This window comes from Symphalangus syndactylus, chromosome 14 (genome assembly GCF_028878055.3).
Source record: "Symphalangus syndactylus isolate Jambi chromosome 14, NHGRI_mSymSyn1-v2.1_pri, whole genome shotgun sequence".
NCBI lineage: Eukaryota > Metazoa > Chordata > Mammalia > Primates > Hylobatidae > Symphalangus > Symphalangus syndactylus.
The window spans coordinates 107,136,687-107,163,142 of record NC_072436.2 but is presented as its reverse complement, the minus strand read 5'-3'; the positions used below and the strand labels follow the sequence as shown (position 1 = coordinate 107,163,142).

Here is a 26,456-nt window from a genome sequence, read left to right as displayed (position 1 = left end):
TCAGTCTAACGTTTTGGGGGAGACTAACAATTGTAGCCCTAAAAGCCAGCAACATTAAGACTTGCTTCCGAATGCAAGAATGCTCAAATGGACAAAACAAAAAAATATTGCTAGAATATGGAGTTTCTAACCCAAATTAACTGGACCCATTAAACATGACTAAAGAGTTCTCACTCTCCACAAAACATATATCCACACCAAAGAATTAGGACACGGCAAGAGCACAAGAACTCTGAAGCTCTTACTGTATAAACTGTAGTCCTTCCTTAATGTTCTGCTGCCTTTTTCTTCTCTCCTCCGACACACTGGACATGTTATCCCACACATTCACTTTCTAAATGAGCAATCTGGAAAGAAACAAGGCAAAAAAGCACATAAGGTACCAGGGCCCCTGGACTGCAATCAAAACACCCATAAATCCAGACCTTGTCACACAATCAGCTGTGGACACATCCATTTCTGACTTGACTCCAGGGTCCTGGACAGCAGGGACCCTACAGGAGTCATCTTTGTGGATCCCCTGTGGTCCAGCATGCCATAAGCACACTGTTTTCACATTCTTTTTTTTTTTTTTTTTGAGACAGAGCCTCGCTCCATTGCCCAGGCTGGAGTGCAGTGGCGCGATCTCGTGATCTCAGCTCACTGCAACCTCCGCCTCCTGGGTTCAAGCAATTCTTCTGTCTCAGCCTCCTGAGTGGCTGGGACTACAGACGCCTGCCACCACGCCTGGCTAATTTTTGTATTTTTAGGAGAGACGGGGTTTCACCTTATTGGTCAAGCTGGTCTCGAACTCCGACCTCAGGTGATCCCCCTACTTCGGCCTCCCAAAGTGTGGGATTATAGGTTTGAGCCACCGTGCCCAGCCAGTTTTCACATTCTTTAAGGCTGAATGGCTATGCAGACTTCGAATACCCTTCCTGAGCAGTCTCCAGGAAAAAGTCATGTCTCCCCTTCCTTTCCTCTTCCCTCTTTTGGCTTCATGTTTTGTTTTTCCCCTGTCTACACGCACGTATAAGCTGTCCCTAGAACAGTTCCGGCCTTGTTTTGCTTCTGGAAGCTCTCCAGAAATAAAAGGGTTTCACATCCGCTTGCCTCCGAGGGAGTCTGACTTCCTTGTAAGCCAAGTTTAAACCTTATACATATTTTGTCCCACAAACTTCCAAAATGATTATTGTTGATACAACAGATAAAAGAATGATATAAAGTTACTTCTACTGGAATTTTCTGGATAATAAAATGTTATCTTCAATATACCACTTGCAAATGTCAACACATATCATTCTTTTGGGCCCCACCTCCACTAATCAACATTCACTGAGCAGTTCCCCAAGTTCAAGGAGAGACACAGAGAAGAGATCTGAGATAAAACACCTCCCAGTGGCCCAAACTAGAGTTTCTCAGGCTTGGCATTCTGGGCTAGCTAATTCCTTGTCTTGTGATTGCACGATGTTGGCAGTATTTCTGCCTCTACCCACTATGACTGTAGCACCTCACCCCAACCCCACCCACAACCAAAAATGTCTCCAGATATTGTTAAACGTCAGGGTGGGGAAAGCACAATCAGCCCCAGTTGAGAACAACTGAGACCTAAACTTAAGACAACATCTTACACATAAACCACGTATTTGGACCCAGGTGACAGGAAGGGAAATTCCACTCATGTTTCAAGTACATTGCTGAAATTTTTTAGTTTCATTATTGCTTGGCATTTGCAGTTTTATTTTTAAATCTCATTTTTTTCAAAGTATAAGGGTGAGATGGGACTTGGAATGTCCCAAATGCTGATAACTGGTACTAATCCCTTTCTTCCTTGAAACACTGTCAGTTCTCAATATTTTTGTCCTATAAAGTTGGTACTTTACTGAAGTGTTTACATGGGAAAGGATATGACATAGGGGACTTGCTTTAAAATACTCCAGCAACAACAAAAAAGGGGGGGTTGGGTGTGAGGTGGGGAGGAAACAGCAGAACGCTGATAACCAGGGGAGGGTGAGAAGTGCAGGGGATTCTTCAGTACTATTCTCTGGACTTTGTATGTGTTTGAAACATTACAAAATAAGAAGTTTAAGAAGTCCATGACACTACAGTAAAATGGCACTATTTCTGGAATGTGCTTTTAAAACAGTTTAGCCAAAAGGGGGGTAGCTGGGTGGAAATAAAACAAGAATGCCAAAAATACGGATAATGGTTCCAGCTGGATGAGGGGCATGGAAGCTCATTCCACCCTTCTATCTACTTGGACATGTTGGCCCATGTCCTTAATAGAAATGCTTTTTAAAAAAAATTTATATATATTTTTTTTAATTTATAAATGTTTTTTAAAAATTTGTATGTACAAAGTAATTTAAGGAAGCACTATCTGTAGAAGAAAAAGATTTTTTAAATTTACTCAGGCCACTCATGGTAGCTCACACCTGTAATCCCATCACTTTGGGAGGCAAAGGCAGGAAGATCACTTGAGCCTAGGAGTTCAAGACCAACCTGGGCAACACAGGGAGACCCCCTATCTCTACAAAAAATTTTAAAAGAGGCCGGGCGCGGTGGCTCGCACCTGTAATCCAGCACTTTGAGAGGCTGAGGCGAGTGGATCATCTGAGGTCAGGAGTTCGAGACCAGCCTGGCCAACATGGAGAAACCCCATCTCTACTGAAAATACAAAATTAGCTGGGCATGGTGGTGCATACCTGTAATCCCAGCTATTTGGGAGGCTGAGGCAGGAGAATCACTTGAACCTGGGAGGTGGAGGTTGCAGTGAGCCAAGATCGCGCCATTGCACTCCAGCCTGGGCAACAAGAGTAACACTCCGTCTCAAAAAAAAGAAAAAAAAAAATTGGCAGGGCACGGTGGCTCATGCCTGTAATCCCAGCACTTTGGGAGGCTGAGGAGGGCAGATCACCTGAGGTCAGGAGTTCCAGACCAGCCTGGCCAACATGAGGAAACCCCATCTCTACTAAAAATACAAAATTAGCGGGGCGTGGTGGCACATGCCTATAATCCCAGCTACTCTGGAGGCTGGGGCAGGAGAATCGCTTGAACCCGGGAGGCAGAGGTTGTGGTGAGCCGAGATGGTGCCACTGCACTCCAGCCTGGGCAACAAGAATGAAATTCCGTCTCAAAATAAATAAATAAACAAAAAATACGAAGATTAGCGAGGCATGGCGGCATGCACCTGTAGTCCCAGCTACCCAGGAGGCTGAGGTGGGAGGACTGATAGAGCCTGTGAGGTCGAGGTTGCAGTGAGCTGTAATCATGTCAGTGCACACCAGCCTGGGTGAGAGACCTTGTCTCAAAAAAAAAAAAAAAAAAAAAAAGTAACCGAGTGTTGTGGTCCGTACCTGTAGTCCCAGCTACTCAGATGATGGAAGCAGAAGGATGACTTGAACCCATGAGGTCAGGGCTGTAGTGAGCTACGATTGTGCCACTGCATTCCTGCCTGGGCGAGAGAGTGAGACCCTGTCTCAAAAATTATATATTTTTAAAAAAACTAACCCAATGTCTATCAAAAAGGAAATGACTGAAGAAATTATAGGAAAAAAAAAAGATGAGGCATATAAGTATCCATATGACCCATTTTGTTTTGTTTTGTTTTGTTTTTGAGACGGAGTCTCACTCTGTCATGAAGGCTGGAATGCAGTGGCACAATCTCGGCTCACTGCAACCTCCGCCTCCCAGCTTCACGCCATTCTCCTGCCTCAGCCTCCCGAGTAGCTGCGACTACAGGCACCCGCCACCATGCCCGGCTACTTTTTTGTATTTTTAGTAGAGACAGGGTTTCACCGTGTTAGCCAGGATGGTCTCGATCTCCTGACCTCATGATCTGCCTACCTCGGCCTCCCAAAGTGCTGGGATTACAGGCGTGAGCCACCGCACCTGGACGTTTTGTTTTTTTTTAAGTGACAGGTAGGTATATATATTGACATATGCTTGTGTAGACATAAAATAGTCCCAGATGGAATCACAGGAGACTACAGCAGTAGTAGAAGACCGAAGGCTGGAAAAGGGGTAGGACGAGGTCTTTTCAATCTATATGTTCAAAACTTTTGTTTTATTTGGAGCCACGTAAATGAATTATCTCTGTACAAAAATTAAACAAATTTTTTAAAGTTTATGTATCCTCTGAGCCCTTCCTTGGAAAGATGACTTAAGGGACCACCGGGCTTTTGTTTGTTTTAGCTAAAACAGGGCAATTTACTTAAGAGTTTGAACTGTAGAGCTCAGAGGAACCCAGAGTAGTATTCAGGATGCCAGAGCAGTCAGGCCAGAGGGAGCGAGCAAAAGAAAAGGATGCCTGAAACCAGGACGATGGCCACACAGTTCAGTGAATGAGGTACCTTTCTCTCAGGCTCTATCTAGCCAAGGTGGGGAATTGGTTTGAGGTTGACTCAAAAAGTTAATCTGCTGGCTAAGAATGGACTCCTGGGTAGTGATATCTGCCAAGTTTATAGCCTTAAAGCTATTTTCCCCAGAAAGTGTTAGAGAACCTTGAACCTCAACCTTATACACCAAAGGCGTGTGGCAAAAAGCTGACACCACAAGTAAGTGATTGAAAGGAAATGGAAAATGGATACAGACGTTTTTAATGCACAAAATACACCCCTTTAGATGTTTATAGATCTAGGATCATAATATCAGGCAATATTTAAATATAATATGACAGAGTATTTCATGTTCAGTAGTTTTTTAAGTTTCCCCAAAAACTTTTATTTTGAAAGTTCTCAAACACACAGTAAAGTTTTAAAAAATTATAATACTGTACGCCCAAACCTACAATTAATATTTTGTGAGATCACATCTGCCCATCTTTATCTACCTGCTCATCCTTCTGTTCATTCATCAGTCCATCTTACTGTTTTAATAAATTTCAAAGTCAGCTGCAGATACCTAAACATCTCAGCACACACATCATTAACTAGAGATCAATATTTGTTTACAGTTTTGTTTTTTAAGGTAAAACACACAAATCTTAATGTGAGTTTTGACAAACTCATGTGACCCAGAGCCCTATCAAGATATAGACCAGCACCTTGGGAGGCCAAGGCAGGAGGACCATTTGAGCCCAGGAGTATGAAACCAGTTTGGGCAAGATGGAGAGACCCCATCTCTACAAAAAAATAAGCCAGGTGTGGTGGTACGTGCCTGTAGTCCTAGCTACTCAGGAGGCTAAGGCAAGAGGATTGCTTAAGCCCAGGTGTTGGAGGCTGCAGTGAGCTGCCGACCACGCCACCACACCCCAACCTGGGCAACAGAACAAGATCTTGTCTCTTAAAAAAAGAAAAGATATAGACTATTAACTGTCACTCTAGAAAGTTCCCTCATGCCCCTTCCCCAAACCACTATTGTAATTTCTTTTTTCCTCACCATTGATTAGTTTTACCTGTGAAATAATCTCCCCCCAACACACACCCCTTTGTTGTTTGTTTTTTGGTTTTTTTTTTGAGACAAGGTCTTACCCTATCATCCAGGCTGGAGTAGAGTGGTGTGATCACAGCTCATTGCAACCTCAAACTTCCAGTCTCAAGCAATTCTCCCTCATCAGCCTCCTGAGTAGCTGAGACTACAAGTGTGCCACAATGCCCAGTTAATTTTTTTAATTCCACAGGGATTAAAAGCACAGGGACTGGCCAGGCACAGTGGCTCACGTCTGTAATCCCAGTACTTTGGGAGGCCAAGGTGGGCAGATCACCTGAGGTCAGGAGTTCAAGACCAGCCTGCCCAATGTGACGAAACCCCGTCTCTACTAAAAATACAAACATTAGCCGGGCATGGTGGCAGGCGCCTGTAATCCCAGCTACTCAGAAGGCTGAGGCAGGAGAATCATTTGAATCCAGAAGGCGGAGGTTGCACTGAGCCAAGATCACGCCATTGCACTCCAGCCTGGGGGACAAAAGCAAGACTTCATTTCCAAAGAAAAAAAAAAAAAAGCACAGGGATTACAGGTGTAAGCCCCCTCATCCAGCCTTGTACTCCTTTTTTTAAAGAAAGAAAAAGACGTTTAAAACGATACCATCTTATTTTTGGATCCTGTTAAAATCTAGCCTCAATTTTAAAGAAAGAAAGAATTTTATAACAGTCTCTCTTCTTACTCAGCCTCAGCAGCACTCCCTCCTAGGGGCCCCTCCCTTCAACTTCCACCTCACAGCCCTGGCTAGGTTTGTCCCCACCTCACAGGCCACTCTGTCTCCTGCTGGCTGAGGCTCCATCTCCACAGACCTCTCACCTTGAGAGCCCTGAGGACCCATTCTTGAGTCCCCGAGCCATACTCTCCCATAGAGGTCCTCCCTCCACCAGATGTCAAATGCCCTCATCTGGGGCACCATGACAACTCTCACGTTCATCCCCAGGCAGAGCCTCTGGCCTGTTTGACAGTTCCATTAGAATTTCTCACAGACATCCTAAACTGTTCATTTTAACATGACAGTGAAAAGGAATGTCTCCTTCCCATCCTATCACTTAGGCGCCCATTTGCCCTTCCGCCCATTTGCCCTCCTGGAGGGCCACCAACCACTGTTACCAGTCTCAGAAAAGTCCTGACAAATATATTGTTTTCTTTCTTTTTTTCTGAGACGCAGTCTCCCTCTGTTGCCCAGGCTGGAGTGTAGTGGCGTGATCTCAGCTCACTACAACCTCCACCTCCTGGGTTCAAGCGATTATCCTGCCTCAGCTGTCCCGAGTAGCTGGGATTACAGGTACGCACCACCACACCCAGCTAATTTTTGTATTTTTAGTAGAGATGGGGTTTCACCATGTTGGTCAGGCTGGTCTCGAACTCCTGACCTCATGATCTGCCTGCCTCAGCCTCCCAAAGTGCTGGGATTACAGGCGTGAGCCACCGACAAAGATATTCTATAGAACGATTCTGTATCTTGATTGTGGGAGTGGTTACATGAATTCATGCATGGGATAAAACTGCATAATACCACACACACACACACACACACACACACACACACACACACACACGAGTGCTGGTTAAAACCCAGTGAGGCCCGTAGTTTGGTATTATACTAATGTCAATTTCCTAGTTGTGACAGTGTGCTACAGTTATATGTCACCATTGAAAGAAGAGGGGGTGAAGGGTTCATGGGACTCTATGTACTACTTTTGCAACTTCCTGTGAGTCTACAATTATTTCAAAATAAAAAGTTAAAAATATTCTGTGTATATGTTTGTTTTTGTTTTTGAGATGAACTCTCGCTCTGTCACCCAGGCTGGAGTGAAATGGCACAATCTCAGCTCACTGCAACCTCCACTTCCCAGGTTCAAGCAATTCTTCTGCCTCAGCCTCCCAAGTAGCTGGGATTACAGGCGCATGTCACCACGCCTGGCTAATTTTTGTATTTTTGTAGAGACGGGGTTTCACCATGTTGGCCAGGCTGGTCTTGAACTCCTGACCTCAGGTGATCGGCCTGCCTCGGCCTCCCAGAGTGCTGGAATTACAGGCGTGAGCCACCGCGCCCGGCCGTGTATATGTTCTTTTTTATTCAAACTGGAGCTACCAGTGAATTCTGTACCCCACTGTCTTTATGTAGTATCTCATCTGTGTGTTCATTTTCAGCACACACAGCGTTCTATGATATGGTTGTACCATAATTTTACCAGGCCTCTGGTGATGCACCTTCTGGTTGTTTCCAATCTTTAAAGGTCACCACGTACACGGGGCATTTCATACACATCTAAGTATCCCTTTAAAGAACTTTTATAGGATAGGCCGGCCATGGTGGCTCACACCTGTAATCCCAGCACTCTGGGAGGCGGAGGCAGTCACATCACTTGAGGTCAGGAGTTCCAGACCAGCCCGGCCAACATGGTGAAACCCCATCTCTACTAAAAATACAAAAATTAACCGGTGTGGTGGCATACACCTGTAATCCCAGCTACTCGAGAGGCTAAGGCAGGAGAATCGCTGGAAACCAGGAGGTGGAGGCTGCAGTGAGCAGAGATCATGCCACTGCATTCCACCTGAACCATAGAGTGAGACTCCATCTCAAAAAAAAAAAATTTCTAAAGGATAAAGGGCATATGTATTTGTTTATTTTGCCAGCTATTGCCACAATACACCAAATGATTCTCCCACCAACAATGCACAGGATTCCTGGTTCACCGCTTCACCCAGGCATTATCAAATGTGTGAATCCTTGTTAACCAAAAAAGTGAGAAACGGTGTGGCAACGTGATGAGGCCATGTTTGTTTTAATCTATCATTAGCAAGGCTCAGCATCCTTTCAGATTTAAGAATCATCTGTACCTCCTTGTCTGTGAATTGTGCGCTCATACCCTCTGCTCATTTTTCTTCCAGGCTGAGCTTTACTTATTTACAGAAGTTCTTTATACGTTGAGGAAAATAGTCCTTTCAGATGTTATTGGTATTTTTTCCAATTTGATGTCAATCTTTTGACTTTGGTTATTTTTGACAGCAAAGGTTTGTTGTTGTTGTTGTTGTTGTTGTTTGAGATGGAGTTTCACTCTTATTGCCCAGGCTGGAGTACAATGGCACGATCTTGGCTCACTGCAACCTCCGCCTCCCAGGTTCAAGCGATTCTTCTGCCTCAGCCTCCCGAGTAGCTGCGATTACAGGCACACGCCAAAATGCCTGGCTAATTTTATATTTTTAGTAGAGACAGGGTTTCTCCATGTTGGTCCAGCTGGTCTTGAACTCCCGACCTCAGGTGATCTGCCCACCTCGGTCTCTCCCAGGAGGCAGAGGCTGCAGTGAGCCAAGATTGTGCCACTGCACTCCATCCTGGGCCACAGAGCGACATGCTGCCTCAAAAATAAATAGATAAATAAAATAAGTAAAAAATAAAAATAAAAATCAGCCCAGACTGGTGACACCTGCTTGTATGTACTCTCAGCTACTCAGAGGCTGAGGGAGGAAGATCGCTTAAGCCCAGGCGTTCAAGGCTCAGCAAGCTATAATCACACCACTGCACTCCAGCCTGGGGTACAGAGCAAGACCCCGTCTCTAAAATAAATTTTTTAAAACACACACGCATACACACACACACACACACACACACACCCCAATTCTTGCACTCTGCTTAAGACCCTTCAGCCGTTGCTTGGGACGCTGGATGAAGCCTTGCCTCCGTATGGTGACCTAGCAGACCCCCGTCCCCAAGCCACGCAGCTCCTCCCTCCCCCAGCTTCACACATGAGGCTCCCGTCACACTGACCTTTTAAGAGCTCCCAGAACAAGTCAGGCACTCCATGCTTCTAAGTCACTGTGTTGTTCCCTCTGCCCAAAATACACTTCCCAGCTCTTCACAGAGCTGGCTCCTTTTCATCCATCCAGAAGTGGGCTTAAATAACACTGTTAGGGATCTTCCCTTGCCACCCTAAATTGCTGCCTCACCCCAGTCTCACCCCTCTTACTCACTTCAGCAGGTACCTGGTACTTCTTATCCTTCATTGTAAGAACAAGATCTGGGTCCGGCTCAACAAATACTTGAACAAGGAATGAAGTAAGCAACCCAGCGTAAAAAGAATGCCTCATACAAAGTTCAGAGGCCCAGGAGATAGAAGCTGGTAAAACCGTTCACAAGAAGCAAGCATGAAGAAGGAGGGCGCCCAGTAGGAAATGACTGCATGCAAACAGAGCTGGCTATAGTGGGGCTCGGCCTCCAACCCTTTGGGGGAACAAGGTGGGAAGTGAAGTAATATAGTGGGAACTGGCTGGAGATAGCGATGGAAAAAAACCTGAAACCATAAGGGACTCCTCAAGATATACAATGACAAGTTTCACTGATCCCCTCTCCTCCTAAATAAAAAAGAATTCCAGGGAAGAAGGCACTTTGTTTTTTTGTTTTGTCTTTGAGACAGTGTCTCCCTGTGTTGCCCAGGCTGCAGTACAGTGGCACAATCATAGCTCACTGCAGCCTCAACCTCCTGAGCTCAATCTTCCCACCTCAGCCTCCCAAGTAGCTGGGACTACAAGCACATGCCACTATACCCGAATAATTTTTGTATTTTTTGTAGAGACAGAGTCCCACTATATTGCCCAGGCTGTTCTCAAACTTGCGGGCTCAAGCAATGCACCCACCTTAGCCTCCCAAAGTATTGGGATTACAGGCGTGACCCATGCCTGGCCCAAGGAGAGACACTTCGAACAGTTCATTTTAAAGCAAGAAACTCAATTAAATAGGAATTTCATTAAATTAACTGAACTCCTACAAACTGGAATATCATTTCTCTGGGATCAGCTGATTTAAAATTTGTTACTAATCTTGAAGTTCTGTAAGATCTCAAGGTATCCTGGATCTTCGCAATTCCCTTACTATTTACTCAGTGCCTCGTAGGTTAAACTCATTATCCCAAAGTCTAGTACAATGTTGGTAACTAGACAAATAAATCCACATCCATGAGCTTTTGACCTTACATGGTAACTTTAGAAACTAGTTCTCATTAACAGAAGACATCAAGGTAAGGGAAATGTGACTGCAACATACTGAGACAGAAATAGTAGCTCTTACTGGATGCCAGGCACTGTTCTACATGCTTTATACGTATTAAGTCATTTAATCCTCCTGCTAACCTTAAGTGACAGGTACTATAAAGAAACTGAAATACAGATAAGTGACGCAGCTGGCCCAGGATTACAGCTAGGAAGTAGCAGAGCTCGATTTCAAAGGCAGACAGCCTGGCTCCAAGCCTGAGTGCCTATCCACCTGGCTCTTCTATATATTACGTGCCAAAGACGCCTGGAAGGGAGTGAGCATCTGTCTGGGGTGGCCCTGGGCTGGGCTCTGAAAGACAAATATGGCTCTGATGAACAGGTGGGCACTTTAAAGCCATTCAGGAGAAATGAAAGAAACACACGAATGCGTGTGCACATGTGTACACAAAAAGATATGCTCAACAGACATCATTTAATGCAACTCAGACAAAGCAGAGGGCTTTCACAGGAATGCAGTAGGCCAGGAGTCAGGACATCACTCCAGGGAAGATCTTTCAAGGGTATATGCTCCACCCAGAACATAATGTATTTAAATACAAATAATATTAAAACAGCCTTACTTACAAGATGTACTAACACAGGACCAAAGTGTCCCAGTGAATGCAGTGCAAAGGTCACCTAGCACAGCATTTGTACTTTTGCCTAAAAAGGTATCCCTACATTTCAAGTGAAAAATTACAGGCTGGGTGCAGTGGCTCATGCCTGTCTGTAATCCCAACATTTTGGGAGGCTGAGGTGGGAGGATCGCTACAGGCCCGGAGTTTGAGACCAGGCTGGGCAACGCAGGTGACCCCATCTCTATAAAAATGTTTAAAAAATTAAATGGGCATGGTGGTGTACACCTGTAGTGCCAGCTACTCGGGAGACTGAGGCAGAAGGACTGCTTGAGGCCAGGAGTTTGAGGTCGCAGCAAACTATGACTATGCCACTATACTCCAACCTGGGTGTCAGAGCAAGATCCTGTCTCCAAATAAAAAGGGGGTGGGGGGGAGGAAAAATGATACATTCCAGTCCATATTCAATTCTATCCCTAGACTGAAGCCTGTCTGTGTAATATTAATAGCTTTAAAACAAAAACTGCAAAGTAGTTAAAGTATCATTATTGTCATCCTTGTTTGGCAACAGTATATCAACTGGCTCTTGCAACACTTACAAAAGCACCTGGGGCACAAGGCAAGCCTCAGGAGGCTGCAAACCCAGATAAGACATTAAAGATGTTGAAGCTCCTACTGGATACTCTATGAAACAGTTTCTCCCTTTTACTGAAAAGGAAAACTTCATGAGAGACTGTATGCCAAACAACAGCAGGAAGGTAATGTTACATTTTGGCTGGAGTTCTTCCCCCTACAGGAACTATTCACTTTGAAATTGCTGTCAGATTTCAGATTCAGTAAGATACAAAGTCTGTGAAGAGCCTGAAGAGCCTCCCTCTGCGAAGAGGCTCCGCCTGCCAAGAGCCTCCCTCTGCACCCAAGCCCTGCTAAGTGGTGGTTCCCAGGAACGTCTCATCTTATCTATGACCTCTGTATGGAAGAACTCAACAGGAATATTTCATGTAAAACCTTCATGATAAATGATTTGCCTGGGAACACTCATACCACCACGACGTGCCCAAGACCGCCAGCCGATGAAGTCTTCCCAACCAAGTGCTGACACCTAACCCCAACACACTCTCACCTTCTTACCAAATGTGCCAGATTAATGTCCTGCTCCAAATTCAGGCCTTTTCAGAAAACATAAAGCTTCCCGCTATTTGTGAAAAAGTAACCTCGTTGCTTTACATAAACAAAAATCACCTCATTTAATATGCCTTTTGTGTACATGTAAATTAAAACATGTTATCACTAGCAGTAATTTTTAAACTTCCAGATTAATACTTTAATAGTTCTCTCCTCCTTAAAAATTATGTAAAATTTCTTTTTGATTTGCCAACACCTCACACTTTAAGTAATTTTCATAAAGATTCTGGAGAAAAATATTTTCACTAGAAAAAAAAAAACTTCAAGACGTTATCTAGAAGACAAAAGTTTGCTCACATCATACTGTCTGTAGAAAGCCCTTTCTAGGGTATCTGTGGCAACAGGATACAGACATCTTTTGTTTCTTTCTTCCTTTACTGAAATGCTCAAAACTTTCCAACAGTCACTCTCACCATCCCTAGAGTTGAGAGTTTCTATAATTGATTCTCTTCCACTTACAATGACAATTTAACCCACCCCAATTGGCAGGTTTTAAAATCAGTCAAAATTAAGAATTGTGGAACAATGTGGCTGACAAACCACCATTCTTATTTGGAAAAACTGACAGAATCTGGGGAATGGGAAGGGAAGAGGGTGCAGGTCTGTGTAAAACCCCCAACTAAAAGTCACAGTAACATGAAGAAAGGCAGGAATTCTCCACTTCATTTGGATGGCAGAAAATCAATAGGCTCTTTGCAGAATAAACACATGCACACACACAAACACACACACGCACAAATATTGATACTATTCAGCCTCAATAACTCATGATCTCATTCTGAGCCAAACCTCATACAACTATTTGTAGCCTCCAGCATACAGCGGATAGGGAAAATTTTTCAACAGGGAAAATACTGTCCATTAACTTCAACTATTCTGCAAATTAGGACAAGACCCCATTGTGCAATTCAGTTCAATAGTTTGGCTCAGGATGAGAAGGAAGAGGTAGTGGATTCTTTGAGAGCCTTAAGGGAAGGAGGCCACATGCCATCAGAGAAGCAGGAAAGATAAGCAGATAGACATGTGTTCTCAGGGCCACCGCCCATTCAGATGCTCCAGCTGAGCGCTGTCCAGTCGAAATATTATACAAAATATATTATACAAAATGAGCCATACGTGTCATTGTATGTATGTATGTATGTATGTATGCATGTATGTGGAGAGGGAGTCTCGCTCTGTTGCCCAGGAAGGAGTGCAGTGGCGCAATCTCGGCTCACCGCAACCTCTGCCTCCTGGTTCAAGCGATTCTCCTGCCTCAGCCTCCCCAGTAGCTGGGATTACAGGCGCCTGCCACCATGCCTGGCTAATTTTTGTATTTTTACTAGAGACGGGGTTTCACCATGTTGGCCAGGCTGGTCTCGAATTACTGACCTCAGGTGACCCACACACCTCGGCCTTCCAAAGTGCTGGGATTACAGACGTGAGCCACCCCGCCCAGCCCATATATGTCATTTTAAATTTCCAAAAAGCCACACTAAAAAGAGGGAAAAAGAAAAGCAGTGAGATTAACTTTTGTTTTTTAATTTGTTTGTTTTGAGACACTGTCCAAGGCTAGAGCACAAAGGCACAATCTCATCTCAAGGAAGCCTCAATCTTCTGGGCTCAAGGGATTCTCCCGCCCCAGCCTCCAGAGTAGCAGATTCTCCCACCTTAGCTTCCCGAGTAGCTGACTACAGGCGTGCGCCACCACGCTCGGTTAATTTTTTGTATTTTTTTGTAGAGACAGGGGTCTCACTATGTTGCCCAGGCTGGTCTTGAACTCCTGCACTCAAACGATCCTCCTGCCTCAGCCTCCCGAAGTTTTGGGATGACAAGCATGAGCCACTGCATCCTGCCAAGATTAATTTTAATGATCTACTTTCGTTAATCCAATTTGCCCCAAACATGACCATCTCAACATGCATTTAAGTATAAAAGATTACCAGTGACATCTTTTACGTTCTTTCTCATCCTAAGTCTTTAAAATCAGATGTACGTTTCACAGCTGGGACCACCACTCAAACTGGCCCCATTTCGTGGGCTCCATCGTCCCAAGCGGCCGGGGGTCAGTGGCCACCGTACTGGGCATGATAAGGTCCCTCGTGGCTCAATACCGAACACGGGCAACTCCTTTTCATCCCTAGACAGGTGGGGACAGGAAAATACCCAACTCCTGGCAAATCCATCCAGTGCCGACTCAGGCGCGACCTCGGAGGCCCCGGCCGGGCCTCAGGCGGCCCCACCCCTGCGCTGCCCAGGCCTGACCGGAAGCCCCGCTAATGGGAACTGACAGGTCCCGGTCCCGGTCTTCCCGGGCGGCGCCCCCGCCTCCGCGGGCCCCAAGGCCTCTCCCCGCCCGGCCCAGGGCTGCACCCCGCGCGGAAAAATAAAAAAATGAGAAAGGGGGGTAAAAAAGAGGGATGAGCCCCAAATTAATGCGCCAAGCTCTCCGCCGGTATCCTTCCCGCCCCCAAGCCCAAGACGCTGAATCGGGGTCCCCGCGATCACCAGAGCAGGCAGAAATAACGAAAAAAAAATTTTTTTTAGTGAAATCACCAAAAAGGAGACATTTTGCCGAGGGATGGCAGGCAGAAGTGGGTCACGTTATTCTCGGTGGGGGAAGGGGACGGCGCGCCCACCCGCCCCTCCGCGCGCACAGGCCCCGGTCCCGCTCCTCTCAGGGTCCTCTCGGGTCCGCGGGCCCCGGACCCCGCCGCCCCTCCCCCGCCCCGCCCGCCGTCCGTTAACGGCCGCGCGCGAGCACGAGGCGGCGACGCGCGCGCGCGCGGGGGCGCGGGCGCGCGCGTTTCCTTCACCCCGGCGGCGCCCCCCTACCCCTACCTGTGGGGACTACGCGCCGGCCGGCGGCGGAAGGCAGGCGGAGGCGGGCGGCGGCTGGCGGGCGGCGGAGGCGGCGGCGGCGGGGCCTGGGTGCTCGCTCTCAGCTCTCCCTCGGTTAGCGGCGGCGGCGGTGGCGGCTCGGCTGCGCCCGCGGCGGCGCCCTCTAGCGGCGGGAGGCCGCGCTTGCCGCCCGGGAGACGCCGCCATTGGCTGCGCCGGAGCTACGGGCTGGGGGCGGTGGCGCCACGTCTGACTGGGGGCAGGGACCTGGGCGCGCCGTTCAATCCGGAGCCCCGGCGTCGACGCACCGCCCACTGGGTGAGCCAATGGGAAGGCCACGTTGCGCACTGGACGCGCTTGGACTCAAGACAGATTAACCAGCACCTGGGTTTTCTGGGGCCTCGCCTGGGCCGCGGCCTGAGCAGAAGCGCTAGGAGGTAGAACAGCGTCCAGCGGGGAGAGGAGCTAGAGTCGGCATCGGGAAGCCCACCCTGGAGCCTGCTTAGCTTGACGAGCCCTCAACCGGGGCGCCCTGCTCTGCGAAGAGTAACTCTGCCTCTTCAGAACGGTGATTGTCCTCATTCCTACAGCTGAGGAACGGGGGCGCGGAGCCCCACGGCAGCCGGGGATCCAAAGACAGCCTCCCTCCAGTTCCATCTGCCGGCTCTTGGAAGGCCTGGATCCCTGTCCTTCAGGGCCCAGCCCAAATGCCGCCTCGTCCACCTGCATTTTATGGCCAGGTGCCGCGCTGCGTGCACGGCTTCTTGTAAAATGCTCAGCTCAGCAGTGGGCGAGGCAGGGTCCCTGCCCCATGGGATGGAGGGCGGAGAGAAGGACCGACAAGCGCCCAGAGAAGACCATTTTGGTCGGTGAAGACCAAAGAAATTTAAGCAGGAGGATGTGACAGGAGGTTTTGGGAAAGCCTCTGAGGAGGTGACAGCCGTGCAATCATGGGAGCCGTGCAATCATGGGGGAAGTGTGCCGCAGGCAGAGGGAAAATGAGTGCAAAAGCCCTGAAGCTGGAGCTCGGTGTCTGGATAACAGGAAAGGCCTGCATAGCTGATGTGTGCCAGAGGGGAGAAAGATCTGTGACACAGAGGGGCCACCATGTGGAATTTGGAGTTTTGTGTGGATGGGGGTCATTCATTGAGTCTGAATTGGGAGTTCCAAGGTCTCATTTATATTTTAGAAAGTTCTCTGCTGCTACTGTGCAGAGATTGGACTGTAGGAGGGACAAGAGGGGAAGTGGGGAAGCTAGCTACAGTAGCTCTTCCAGGGGTCTGGGTGACGTAGATTTACAACCAGAGTATTAGCTCAGGCTGCCATGACAAAATACCCCAGACCAGGCAGCTTAGACAACAGGAATTGATTTTCTCACAGTTTTAGAGGCTGCAAGTCTAAGGTCTGGGTGCCGGCAGGGCTGGTTTCTGGTGAGGCCTCTCTCCCCGGCTTGTAAACAGCTGCCTTCTCACTGTGTCCTCCTATGACCTTTTCTCTGTGAGCGGGAATCCCTGGTGTGTCTTCCTTTTTCTTACAAGAACAACAGTTTTACTAGATTAGGGCCCCACCCTATGACTTCATTTAACCCCAATGACTACCTAAAAGGCCGTATTCAAATAGTCGTATTAGGCCAGGCGCGGTGGCTCACGCCTGTAATTCTAGCACTTTGGGAAGCCGAGGCAGATGAATTGCCTGAGCTCAGGACTTGGAGACCAGCCTGGGCAACACAATGAAACTCCGTCTCTACTAAAATACAAAAAATTAGCCGGGCATGGCGGCCTGCACATGTAATCCCAGCTACTCGGGAGGCTGAGGCAGGAGAATCACTTCAACCTGGGAGGCGGAGGTTGCAGTGAGCTGAGATCGCGCCATTGCCCTCCATCCTGGGCGAGAAAGAGACTCTGTATCAAAAGAAAAAAAAAGTCAGGGACCCTGTGGCTTCATTTAACCCTAATGACTGCCTAAAAGGCCCATTCAAATAGTCATATTAGGGTTAGAGCTTCAACATCCCCGGGGTGGGGATGTGGGGAGTGGGGAGCGTTTCAGTCCGTAACACCAGGTAAGTGCTGCAACGGATATTGGAGAGCTGATGGGCTGTGGTTTTAGGGAAGCTCCTCTAAGAAAGGGGTGGATTATGCCCTGCGCAGTGGCTCACATCTATAATCCCAGCACTTTGGGAGGCTGAGGCAAGGGGATCACGAGGTCAGAAGTTCAAGACCAGCCTGGCCAACATGGTGAAACCCTGTCTCTACTAAAAATACAAAAATTAGCCGGGCATGGAAGCAGGCGCCTGTAATCCCAGCTACTGGGGAGGCTGAGGCAGGAGAATCGCTTGAACCTGGGAGGCGGAGGTTGCGGTGAGTCGAGATCGCGCCACTGTACTCCAGCCTCGGTGACAGAACAAGACTCCGTCTCAAAACAAAATAAGACAAAGAAAGGGGTGGATTATTCTCATGACCAGAGGCTGCTCATCATTCAGGCCTCCGCTCCAACAGCCTCTCTTGGAGAGGCCTTCACTGACAGCCCATCTAAAAGTTGCTCACTAACACAGCACCCTATCTGATCTTCCAAGCAGTCATCATGATCTGAAATGACCTCGTCTGGTCCTGTTGCCAGAAGGCTCAGGAGGTCTCTGGATACTGGTGAGACCCCAGCCCCAGCCAGTTTCCACGTTCTTGACACCATGGAGAGAAAGAATTCAAGAATGAGTTGAATGAAGGAAAGGGCAAGAAGGTTTTTTGTTGTTGTTGTTTTTGTTTTTTTGAGACAGGATCTCAGTCTGTCACCCAGGCAAGAGTACAGAGGCGCAATCATGGCTCACTGCAGTCTTGATCTCCCGTGCTCGGGTGATTCCCGCCACCTCAGCTTCCTGAGCAGCTGGGACTACAGGCACATACCACAAGGGCTTGTTTCTGTTTTTTGTGTTGTTTTTTTTTTTTTTTGTAGAGACAGGGTTTTGCCATGTTGTCCAGGCTGGCCCCAAACTCCTGGCCTCAAGCAATCCTCGCACCGTGACCTCCCAAAGTGCTGAGATTACAGATGTAAGACACTGCACCCAGCTGCAAGAAGCTTTTATTGCGAAGCGAACATACACATTTAAGAGAGAAGTGCGGGCGTGCCCGTAAGAATAAGGCTCGCACAGTGGAGTTTGGGTTCCTAATTTTATGGGTGTTTCTTTTAGTTACAGGATGGAATTATCATTAGGCATTCTGGAAAGGGAGGGGATTTCAGGAACCTCCACCTCAATTACTGCCCCCTCTCTCCCTTATTTGGGTTTGCTGGAAGAAGCATGGACATGTCACCCTGGCCAGAGTTTTAGCCATCTTCTCTCTCTTAGGTTTTCTGTTATCCTGTGGTTTCTTTGCCTAGTTCCTGTTTCAGCTATTGTTTGGGTTTTTCCATCCTCCTGTGACCACCCAGTGCTGTTCCTGTCTCAGGCATTTGGGTGCTTGTTTGTGGTCTGCCTCCAGCCCTACAGGAGAGCAGAGACCCTGCTTCTTTTTTTGTTTTGTTTTGTTTTTGCTTTCTGAGACAGAGTTTCGCTCTTGTTGCCCAGGCTGGAGTGCAATGACACAATCTTGGCTCACTGCAACCTCTGCCTCCCAGGTTGAAGCAACTCTCCTGTCTCAGCCTCCCAAGTAGCTTGGATTATAGGCGTGCACCACCATGCCCGGCTGATTTTTGTATTTTTAGTAGAGACGGGGTTCCTCCATGTTGGTCAGGCTGGTCTTGAACTCCTGACCTTAGGTGATCCACCCGCCTCAGCCTCCCAAAGTATTGGGATTACAGGCATGAGCCACCACACCTGGCCCAAACCAGTTTCTTTTGTCCTATGTTCTCATCCCCTCGATGGTAGGTAGCACCCCTGAAATACTTCTGGAGTGGACGTCTCAAGCAAGCCTGAGGCTAAGATCTGATTAGAAGCGTGAGTAGGAGATATCCTAATGCAGTGGTGCATGTAGAAAAGAAAAAACCCTGATGCGGTGGCTCACACCTGTAATCCCAACACTTTGGGAGGGTGAGGTGGGCAGATGGCTGAGGCCAGGTAAGACCTGCCTGGCCAACATGGCAGAACCACGTCTGTACTAAAAATACAAAAATTAGCCAGGTGTTGTGGCAGGTTCCTGTAATCCCAGCTACTTGGAAGGCTGAGGTGCTCATGCCACTGCACTCCAGCCTGGGCAACAGAATGAGACTCCATCTCAAAAAAAAAAAAAAAAAAAAAAAAAGCTCTTGTGATTGCATTGGGTCCACCTGGATAACCCAAGATGGTCTCTTCATCTCGAGATTGTAACTTAATCACAACGGCAAACTCCCTTTTGCTGGGTAACAGGCTACTGGGGTTAGCATTTGGACATCTTTGGGGAACCATTATTCTGCCTACCACAGAGAGTAAAGGACGTCCGCGTATGGGTGGGCCTGCTTCCTGGGATCCCCATCTCTAGCCCTTGTTGAGGTGATGACACTCCCGATTCCCCCACCCCTGGTAGCACTGGGCGCTAATGTGCTAAGGAAAACAGACTGAGTCATTCCTCAGGCTTCCACTCCAGTGAGAGAAATTTTCAGTTTCTTCATTGGATATTACACTGACAGGTACACTCTCTAAGGACCTATTATGTGCCCCATGCCTTGTGCAAGTCACCTGAGGGTACAAAGTTGGATAAGACAGGATTCCTGCCCTCAACCAGCCTACAGTCAGGTCAAGGAGACAGGCTCTGTGCATCAGTGATTCTAGGGGTGGCCAGGGTAGGCAGAGGAGTCTGTGGAGCCACCTAGGAGTGACCTCTTCATTCTCTCCAGAAATACTGACAGAGCACTTACTCTGTGCCAGATACTATTCTAAATTCATGGGATGTGTCAGTACAGAACAAAGATCACTACCCTAATGAAGTTTACATTCCAGGAGAGTGAAACAGACAACAAACAATATAAGTAAATCATAGATTCATTAATATCAATACAAGTAAATCTAGATTCATTAATGGGAGTTATGATGTAGTCACCAGGTATCGTAGTGAATGCCATAAAAAATACAGATGGGGTTGGGCGGGGTGGCTTATACCTGTAATCTCAGCACTTTGGGAAGCCGAGGCAGGTGAACCACTTGAGGTCAAGGGGTTCGAGACCAGCCTGGGAAAGATGGTGAAACGCCGTCTCTACTATAAATACAAAAATTAGCTGGACGTGGTAGTGGGTGCCTGTAATTCCAGCTGCTTAGGAGGCTGAGGTGACAGAATTGCTTGAACCCAGGAGGCAGAGGTTGCAGTGAGCCGAGATCGACCCACTGCACTCCAGCCTGGGTGACAGAGCAAGACTTTGTCTCAAAAAATATATATACGTGTATATATTTGTGTGTGTATTGTGTATATACGTATGTATATACACACAAATGTATATATATATATAAAAGATATATTTTTGTGTATTTTTTGGGGAGAGGGGGAAAAAAAGGAAGACAAAGTTATGACTGGACACCCGGTCTTTTTTTCTTCTTTTTTCTTTTTTTTTTTTTTTAAACAGGGCCTCTCTCAGTTGCCCAGGCTGGAGTGCAGTGGCACAATCACAGCTCACTGCAGGCTCAATCTCCTGGGCTCAAGCAATCCTCCCACCTCAACCTCCCAAGTAGCTGGGACTGCAGGCTTGTGCCACAGCCTTTTTAATTAAAAAAAAAAAAAAAAGAGAGCGAGAGAAAGAAAAAGCAAACAAGGGCTGTTCTTTCCTATGCTTTTGGTTTTTCTGAAGTATATTAGTTTGCAATTTCAGCCTTCTTGTTCGCCTTGAATCCTCCACCCCTCTGCATGTTGTACCTTTTCTCGGCTGTATTAGAAGTCAGTATAATAGGATTATTTCAGGTTGCCTTGGTTTTCCTTTCAGCTGGGCACCAAATTAAGTGTCTCAGTAAAATAACCCATCTCCTAGCACCCATCCAAAAAATTGGGAGTTACTTTTCCTTGGCCCATGAGGTCTCTGGATACCAGCTTCTACCCATAAGCAGCAATAGCAGTAGTAGTTCAGCCTTATATACAAAGTTATTTGAGATTCTCAGCAGGAGCTGGCATGCACACATAGCAAAAGTGTCCGCTTTTTAAAAATATATTCACTGGCTGGGTGCGGTGGCTCACGCCTATAATCCCAGCAATTTGGGAGGCCGAGGTGGGCGGATCACTTAAGGTCAGGTGTTCAAGACCAGTCTGGCCAACATGGTGAAACCCCATCTCTACTAAAAATACAAAAGTTAGCTGGGGATGGTGGCAGATGCTTGTAGTCCCAGCTACTTGGAGGCTGAGGCAGGAGAAATGCTTGAATCCGGGAGGCGGAGGTTGCGGTGAGCCAAGATTGTGCCACTGCACTCCAGCCTGGGCAACAGAGCAAAACTCCATCTCAAAAAAAAAAAAAAAAAAATACACACACACACACACACACACACGTTCCCCCCAAAGCAAAAAGGTACTTTGTATTGCGATAAATATATTGACTCATTTAAGCTGTCCCAAATAAATACAAGGTGAACATTTAAGATGCTATGAGTAGGTGGCGCAGTTGTGGAAAGAGGGGCTTTGGAGTCTGGGAAGCATGAAGGCAAGTCCTCCTTACCCATCTGGGTGGCCCTAAGCAAGTATCTTTCAGAGCCTTGAGGTCATCTTTAAATGTGGATAATGTTCCCCCTGGCACAGTGATGATTAAATAACATACATAAGCCACCTGGCACAGAGACTGTTCAATAAATAGCAGATCCTTTTTTTTTTTCTCGCCTAGAGTTCAGTGGCAAGATCACAGCTCACTGCAACCTCAGCCTCCCGGAGCTCAAGGAGTCCTCCCACCTCAGCCTTCCGAGTAGCTGGGACTACAGGCATGCACACCACCACGCCTGGCTAATTTTTGTATTTTTTGGTAGTGACAGGGTTTTGCCATGTTGCCCAGGCTGGTCTCAAACTGCTGGGCTTAAGCAATCTGCCCATCTCGGCCTCTCGAAGTGCTGGGATTATAGGTGTGAGCCACTGTGCCCAGCATAGCAGTTATTATACTTTCCATGATGAATGGAGTAATCTTTCCAGCAGTAATCTTTGGGGTGGGAAGGGGTACTCGCACACACACACACCCCATCCCCAGAGATTGTGAGGCATGCTCCCTAGTCCCCCTGGGAGTGACTGCCTTGGAAAAAACTGTTCCTGAGGGGCAGGATGGAGGGTCACAACCCCTCAGGACTTTTACTCAGACTTTTATATCATTTGGCAGGGAGCCAAGGCATATTAGGAAATTCACAGAAACCATAAACATAAAAAAATGCATAAGTCCTCAGTTCAGTAACCACACAAATATTTCCAGGAACACATCCAAAGCCACTTTCCCTTCTGCAAAGCGGTTATAAAATGTACTTAGTGCCAGGCACGGTGGCTCACACCTGGCTTACAGGCGGGCACCTGTAAACCCAGCTACTTGGGAGGATGGGGCAGAGAATTGCTTGAAGCTGGGAGGTGGAGGTTGCAGTGAGCCGATATTACACCCCTGCACTCCAGCCTGAGTGGAAAAGTAAGACTCTGTCTCAAAAATAATAATAATAAAATAAATAAAAAATGTACTTAGCAAGCCAGGTGCGGTGGCTCACTCCTGTAATCCCAGCACTTTGGGAGGCCAAGGTGGGTGGATCACCTGAGGTCAGGAGTTTGAGACCAGCCTGGACAACATGGTGAAACCCCATCTCTACTAAAAATACAAAATTATCTGGGTGTGGTGACGCATGCCTGTAATCCCAGGGAGGCTGAGGCAGGAGAATCTGTTGAACGTGGGAGGCAGAGGCTGCAGTGAGCCGAGATCATGCCACTGCACTCCAGCCTGGGCAACAGAGTGAGACTCCGTCTCAAAAAAAAAAAAAAAAAAAGAACCCAAATGTACTTAGCACAGACCTACCTCTTCTGCTCTAGGTGGATTTACAGAAAAATTTTTAATCAACAGATTTTTAAGAAGTTTGCATAGAAGGAATGAATATGAATGTTAAATCAAAATCCTGGTAATCTGATTGTGCTATAAATGTGAAATATCACAAACAAGTAATTGGAAGGACATGCAAACAAAAACAAGAACTGAGCTACCTCTGCTTCTTAACATCATCATCCTTCAAGTGTAATATTTAAGGTATGTACCTTTATTACAAAAGGTATTTCTGGCCTGGCATGGTGGCTCATGCCTGTCATCCCAGCACTTTGGGAGGCTGAGGCGGGCAGATCACTTGAGGTCAGGAGTTAGAGACCAGCCTGGCCAACATGGTGAAACCCCATCTCTACTAAAAATACAAAAAATTAGCTGGGTGTAGTGGTGGACGCCTGTAATACCAGCTACTTGGAAGGTTGAGGCAAGAGAATCACTTGAACCCGGGAGGCAAAGTTCACAGTGAGCTGAGATGGCGCCATTGCACTCGAGCCTCGGTGACAAGAGCGAGACTCTGTCTCAGAAACAAAAACAAAAGATATTTCTGTAAGCACGCACCACTATAAGTGTGTACGTGCAGGCCGGGCGCGGCGGGTCACACCTGTAACGCCAGCACTTTGGGAGGCCGAGGAGGGCGGATCACGAGGTCAGGAGATCGAGACCATCCTGGCTAACACAGTGAAACCCTGTCTCTAGTAAAAATACAAAAAATTAACCAGGCCTGGTGGCAGGCGCCTGTAGTCCCAGCTACTCGGAGGCTGAGGCAGGAGAATGGCATGAACCTGGGAGGTGGAGCTTGCAGTGAGCAGAGATTGCGCCACTACACTGCAGCCTGGACAACAGAGCTAGACTCCGTCTCAAAAAAAAAAAGTGTATACGTGCAGAGAACTAAATATCTCAGCATGCACGTGTGTGTGTGTGTGTGTGTGCATGCGTGCATTCCCTTTTGGAAGAAAAAAATACAAAATGTTCATATATATATTTCATATAAATTTATTATAGGATGGACTTAGATCTCCTTTTTTTCCCCAAAATATATCTAACTAGGTTTTCAGTAGTTTTGGGTTCAGGGTAGCTTTCTTAGTGCTTCTCAGTTCAAATGTTACTTTCTTCCACCTCTTCTGCAGTATCAGTGAAGTCTTTTTTCCCAGCTTGGATCAGTGAAAGGATGTAAAATCTGCTAATTTGGCCAGGTGTGGTGGCTCACGCCTGTAATCCCAACACTTTGGGAGGCCAAGGTGGGCAGATCACAAGGTCAGGAGTTCGAGACCAGCCTGACCAATGTGGTGAAACCCCGTCTCTACTAAAAATACAAAAATTAGTCAGGCATGCTGGCGTGTGCCTGTAATTCCAGCTACTCAGGAGGCTGAGGCAGGAGAATCGCTTGAACCTGGGAGGCAGAGGTTTCAGTGAGCTGAGATCGTGCCACTGCATTCCAGCTTGGGCAACAGAGCAAGACTCTGTCTCAAAAAAAGATAATAATAAAATATGCAAATTTATCCACAAAACGTATGACAATGGTTTGGCACCTTTTTTGCTAGGAGGATGTCAAAATCTAGCAATAAAGTTGCTCTAACCAGATTCGAACTAGTTTTTTGTTTTTTGTTTTTTTTGAGACGGAGTTTTGCTCTGTCACCCAGGCTGGAATGCAGTGGCTCCATCTCAGCTCACTACAAACTCCGCCTCCCAGGTTCACCCCATTCTCCTGCCTCAGCCTCCCGAGTAGCTGGGACTACAGGCGCCCGCCACCACACCCGGATAATTTTTTGTATTTTTAGTAGAGAAGGGGTTTCACTGTGTTAGCCAGGATGGTCTCGATCTGACCTTGTGATCCGCCTGTCTCAGCCTCCCAAAGTGCTGGGATTACAGGCGTGAGCCACTGCGACCGGCCTCGAACTAGAATATTATAGATCAAATCTAACCAGTCAAATCTAGCCCAAGTCTTAGTGATTCAAATACCCTTTGGGGGCCAGTTCACTTTCAAGCACTTCACTGGTATTTTCTTTCAAGGAGTTATGAGTGCATATGTCAAGAATTTTTGGCTGGGTGCGGTGGCTCACGCCTGTAATCCCAGCACTTTGGGAGGCCAAGGCAGGTGGATCACCTGAGGTCAGGAGTTCGAGACCAGCCTAGCCAACATGGTGAAACACCATCTCTACTAAAAATACAAAAAATTAGCCGGGCGTGGTGGTGGGTGCCTGTAATCCCAGCTACCAGGGAGGCTGAGGCAGGAGAATCAATGGAACCCAGAAAGCAGAGGTTGCGGTGAGCTGAGATTGTACCGCTGTACTCCAGCCTGGTCAACAAAGCGAGACTCTATCTAAAAAAAAAAAAAAAAAAAAAAAAGAATTTTTTAGTTGTAAGAGACTGTTAAGTAGTGAACCCTAATTAAACAAGGTTAAGGGGAAGAAAGGAAATTTATGAGCTCATAGAACTTAATTGTCCAGGTAAGGTTTGTGTCAGTATCATCAGAAACTTAGGCACTCTCACTCCTTCTGTCAGTTCTGCTTTCCATTCTCAGGCAGACCCACCCCTTGCGGCAATGTAACTGCCAGCAGTTCCAGACTTAGGTGGTATTTTCTCAGCAACTCCCACAAAGCCTTGCTCTTACAAACATTTCCATAAAACCTGGACCTGACTCATTGGCCAGAACTGTGTCACACTGTTACCGGTGGAGGGTGTCCAGGTTCTTGATGTTTTGAGCAAAGAATTGGACGAAACGCACAAAGCAATGAAAGAAAAGCACAGATTTATTGAAACTAAAGTACACTCCACAGAGTAGGGAGCAGGTTAGAGGAAGTGACTCAAGAACGCTGGTTACAGAATTTTCTGGGGTTTAAATACCCTTCAGAGGTTTCCCGTTGCTTATTTGGGGTATGCCCTATGTAAATGAAGAGGATAAGTGAAGTTACAAAGTTATTTACTTGGCATATACCCCATGCAAATGAAGAGGATGTTTCTTGCCATAGCTGAAGTGAACTTACAAAGTTATTTAGTTGGGCATAGAAAGTTGGGGTTTTGGCCTGGGGGTGGGAGAGGGGGGAGGGCTCACGCCTGTAATCCAAACACTTTGGGAGGCCGAGGTGGGTGGACCTTTGGCCAACATAGTGAAACTCTGTCTCTACTAAAAATACAAAAATTAGCCAGGCATGGTGGGGGGTGCCTGTAATCCCAGCTACTTGGGAGGCTGAGGCAGGAGAATTGCTTGAGCCCGGGAGGCAGAAGTTGCAGTGAGCCAAGATCAGGCCACTGAACTCCATCTAGAAAAAAAAAAACACAGTTAATTGGGGTTTTTCCCTTTTATTTAGTTCTAGGAAGTATGTATGTTTGTTTGTTTATTTATTGAAACAGAGTCTCACTTTGTTGCCCAGGCTGTAGTGCAGTGGTAGGATCTCGGCTCACTGCAACCTCTGCCTCCCAGGTTCAAGCGATTTTCCTGCCTCAGCCTCCCAAGTAGCTGGGATTACAGGTGCTCACCACCACACCGAGCTAATTTTTCTATTTTTAATAGAGATAGA

At 47.0% G+C, this 26,456-nt stretch overlaps 1 protein-coding gene across 9 annotated transcripts in view; it reads right to left on the bottom strand.

The window, feature by feature from the left end:
• ZC3H7A (zinc finger CCCH-type containing 7A) overlaps window positions 1-15,267 on the bottom strand; it is a 46,082-nt gene extending 30,815 nt beyond the window's left edge. Inside the window, exons 1-3 of one of the 9 annotated variants that reach the window (XM_063618194.1) lie at window positions 15,013-15,172; window positions 14,115-14,311; window positions 246-347 (exon numbers count right to left, since the gene is read on the bottom strand). In XM_063618194.1, the coding sequence (XP_063474264.1) occupies window positions 246-313 (68 nt within the window). In that variant the 5' untranslated portion in view covers window positions 314-347; window positions 14,115-14,311; window positions 15,013-15,172. Of the gene's footprint in view, window positions 1-245; window positions 348-425; window positions 708-766; window positions 1,191-14,114; window positions 14,312-14,727; window positions 14,892-15,012 lie in introns of those variants that run through there. The other 8 variants (XM_063618192.1, XM_063618196.1, XM_055242751.2 and 5 more) reach the window with 8 other exon arrangements.
• Window positions 15,268-26,456: the final 11,189 nt, after the last annotated feature.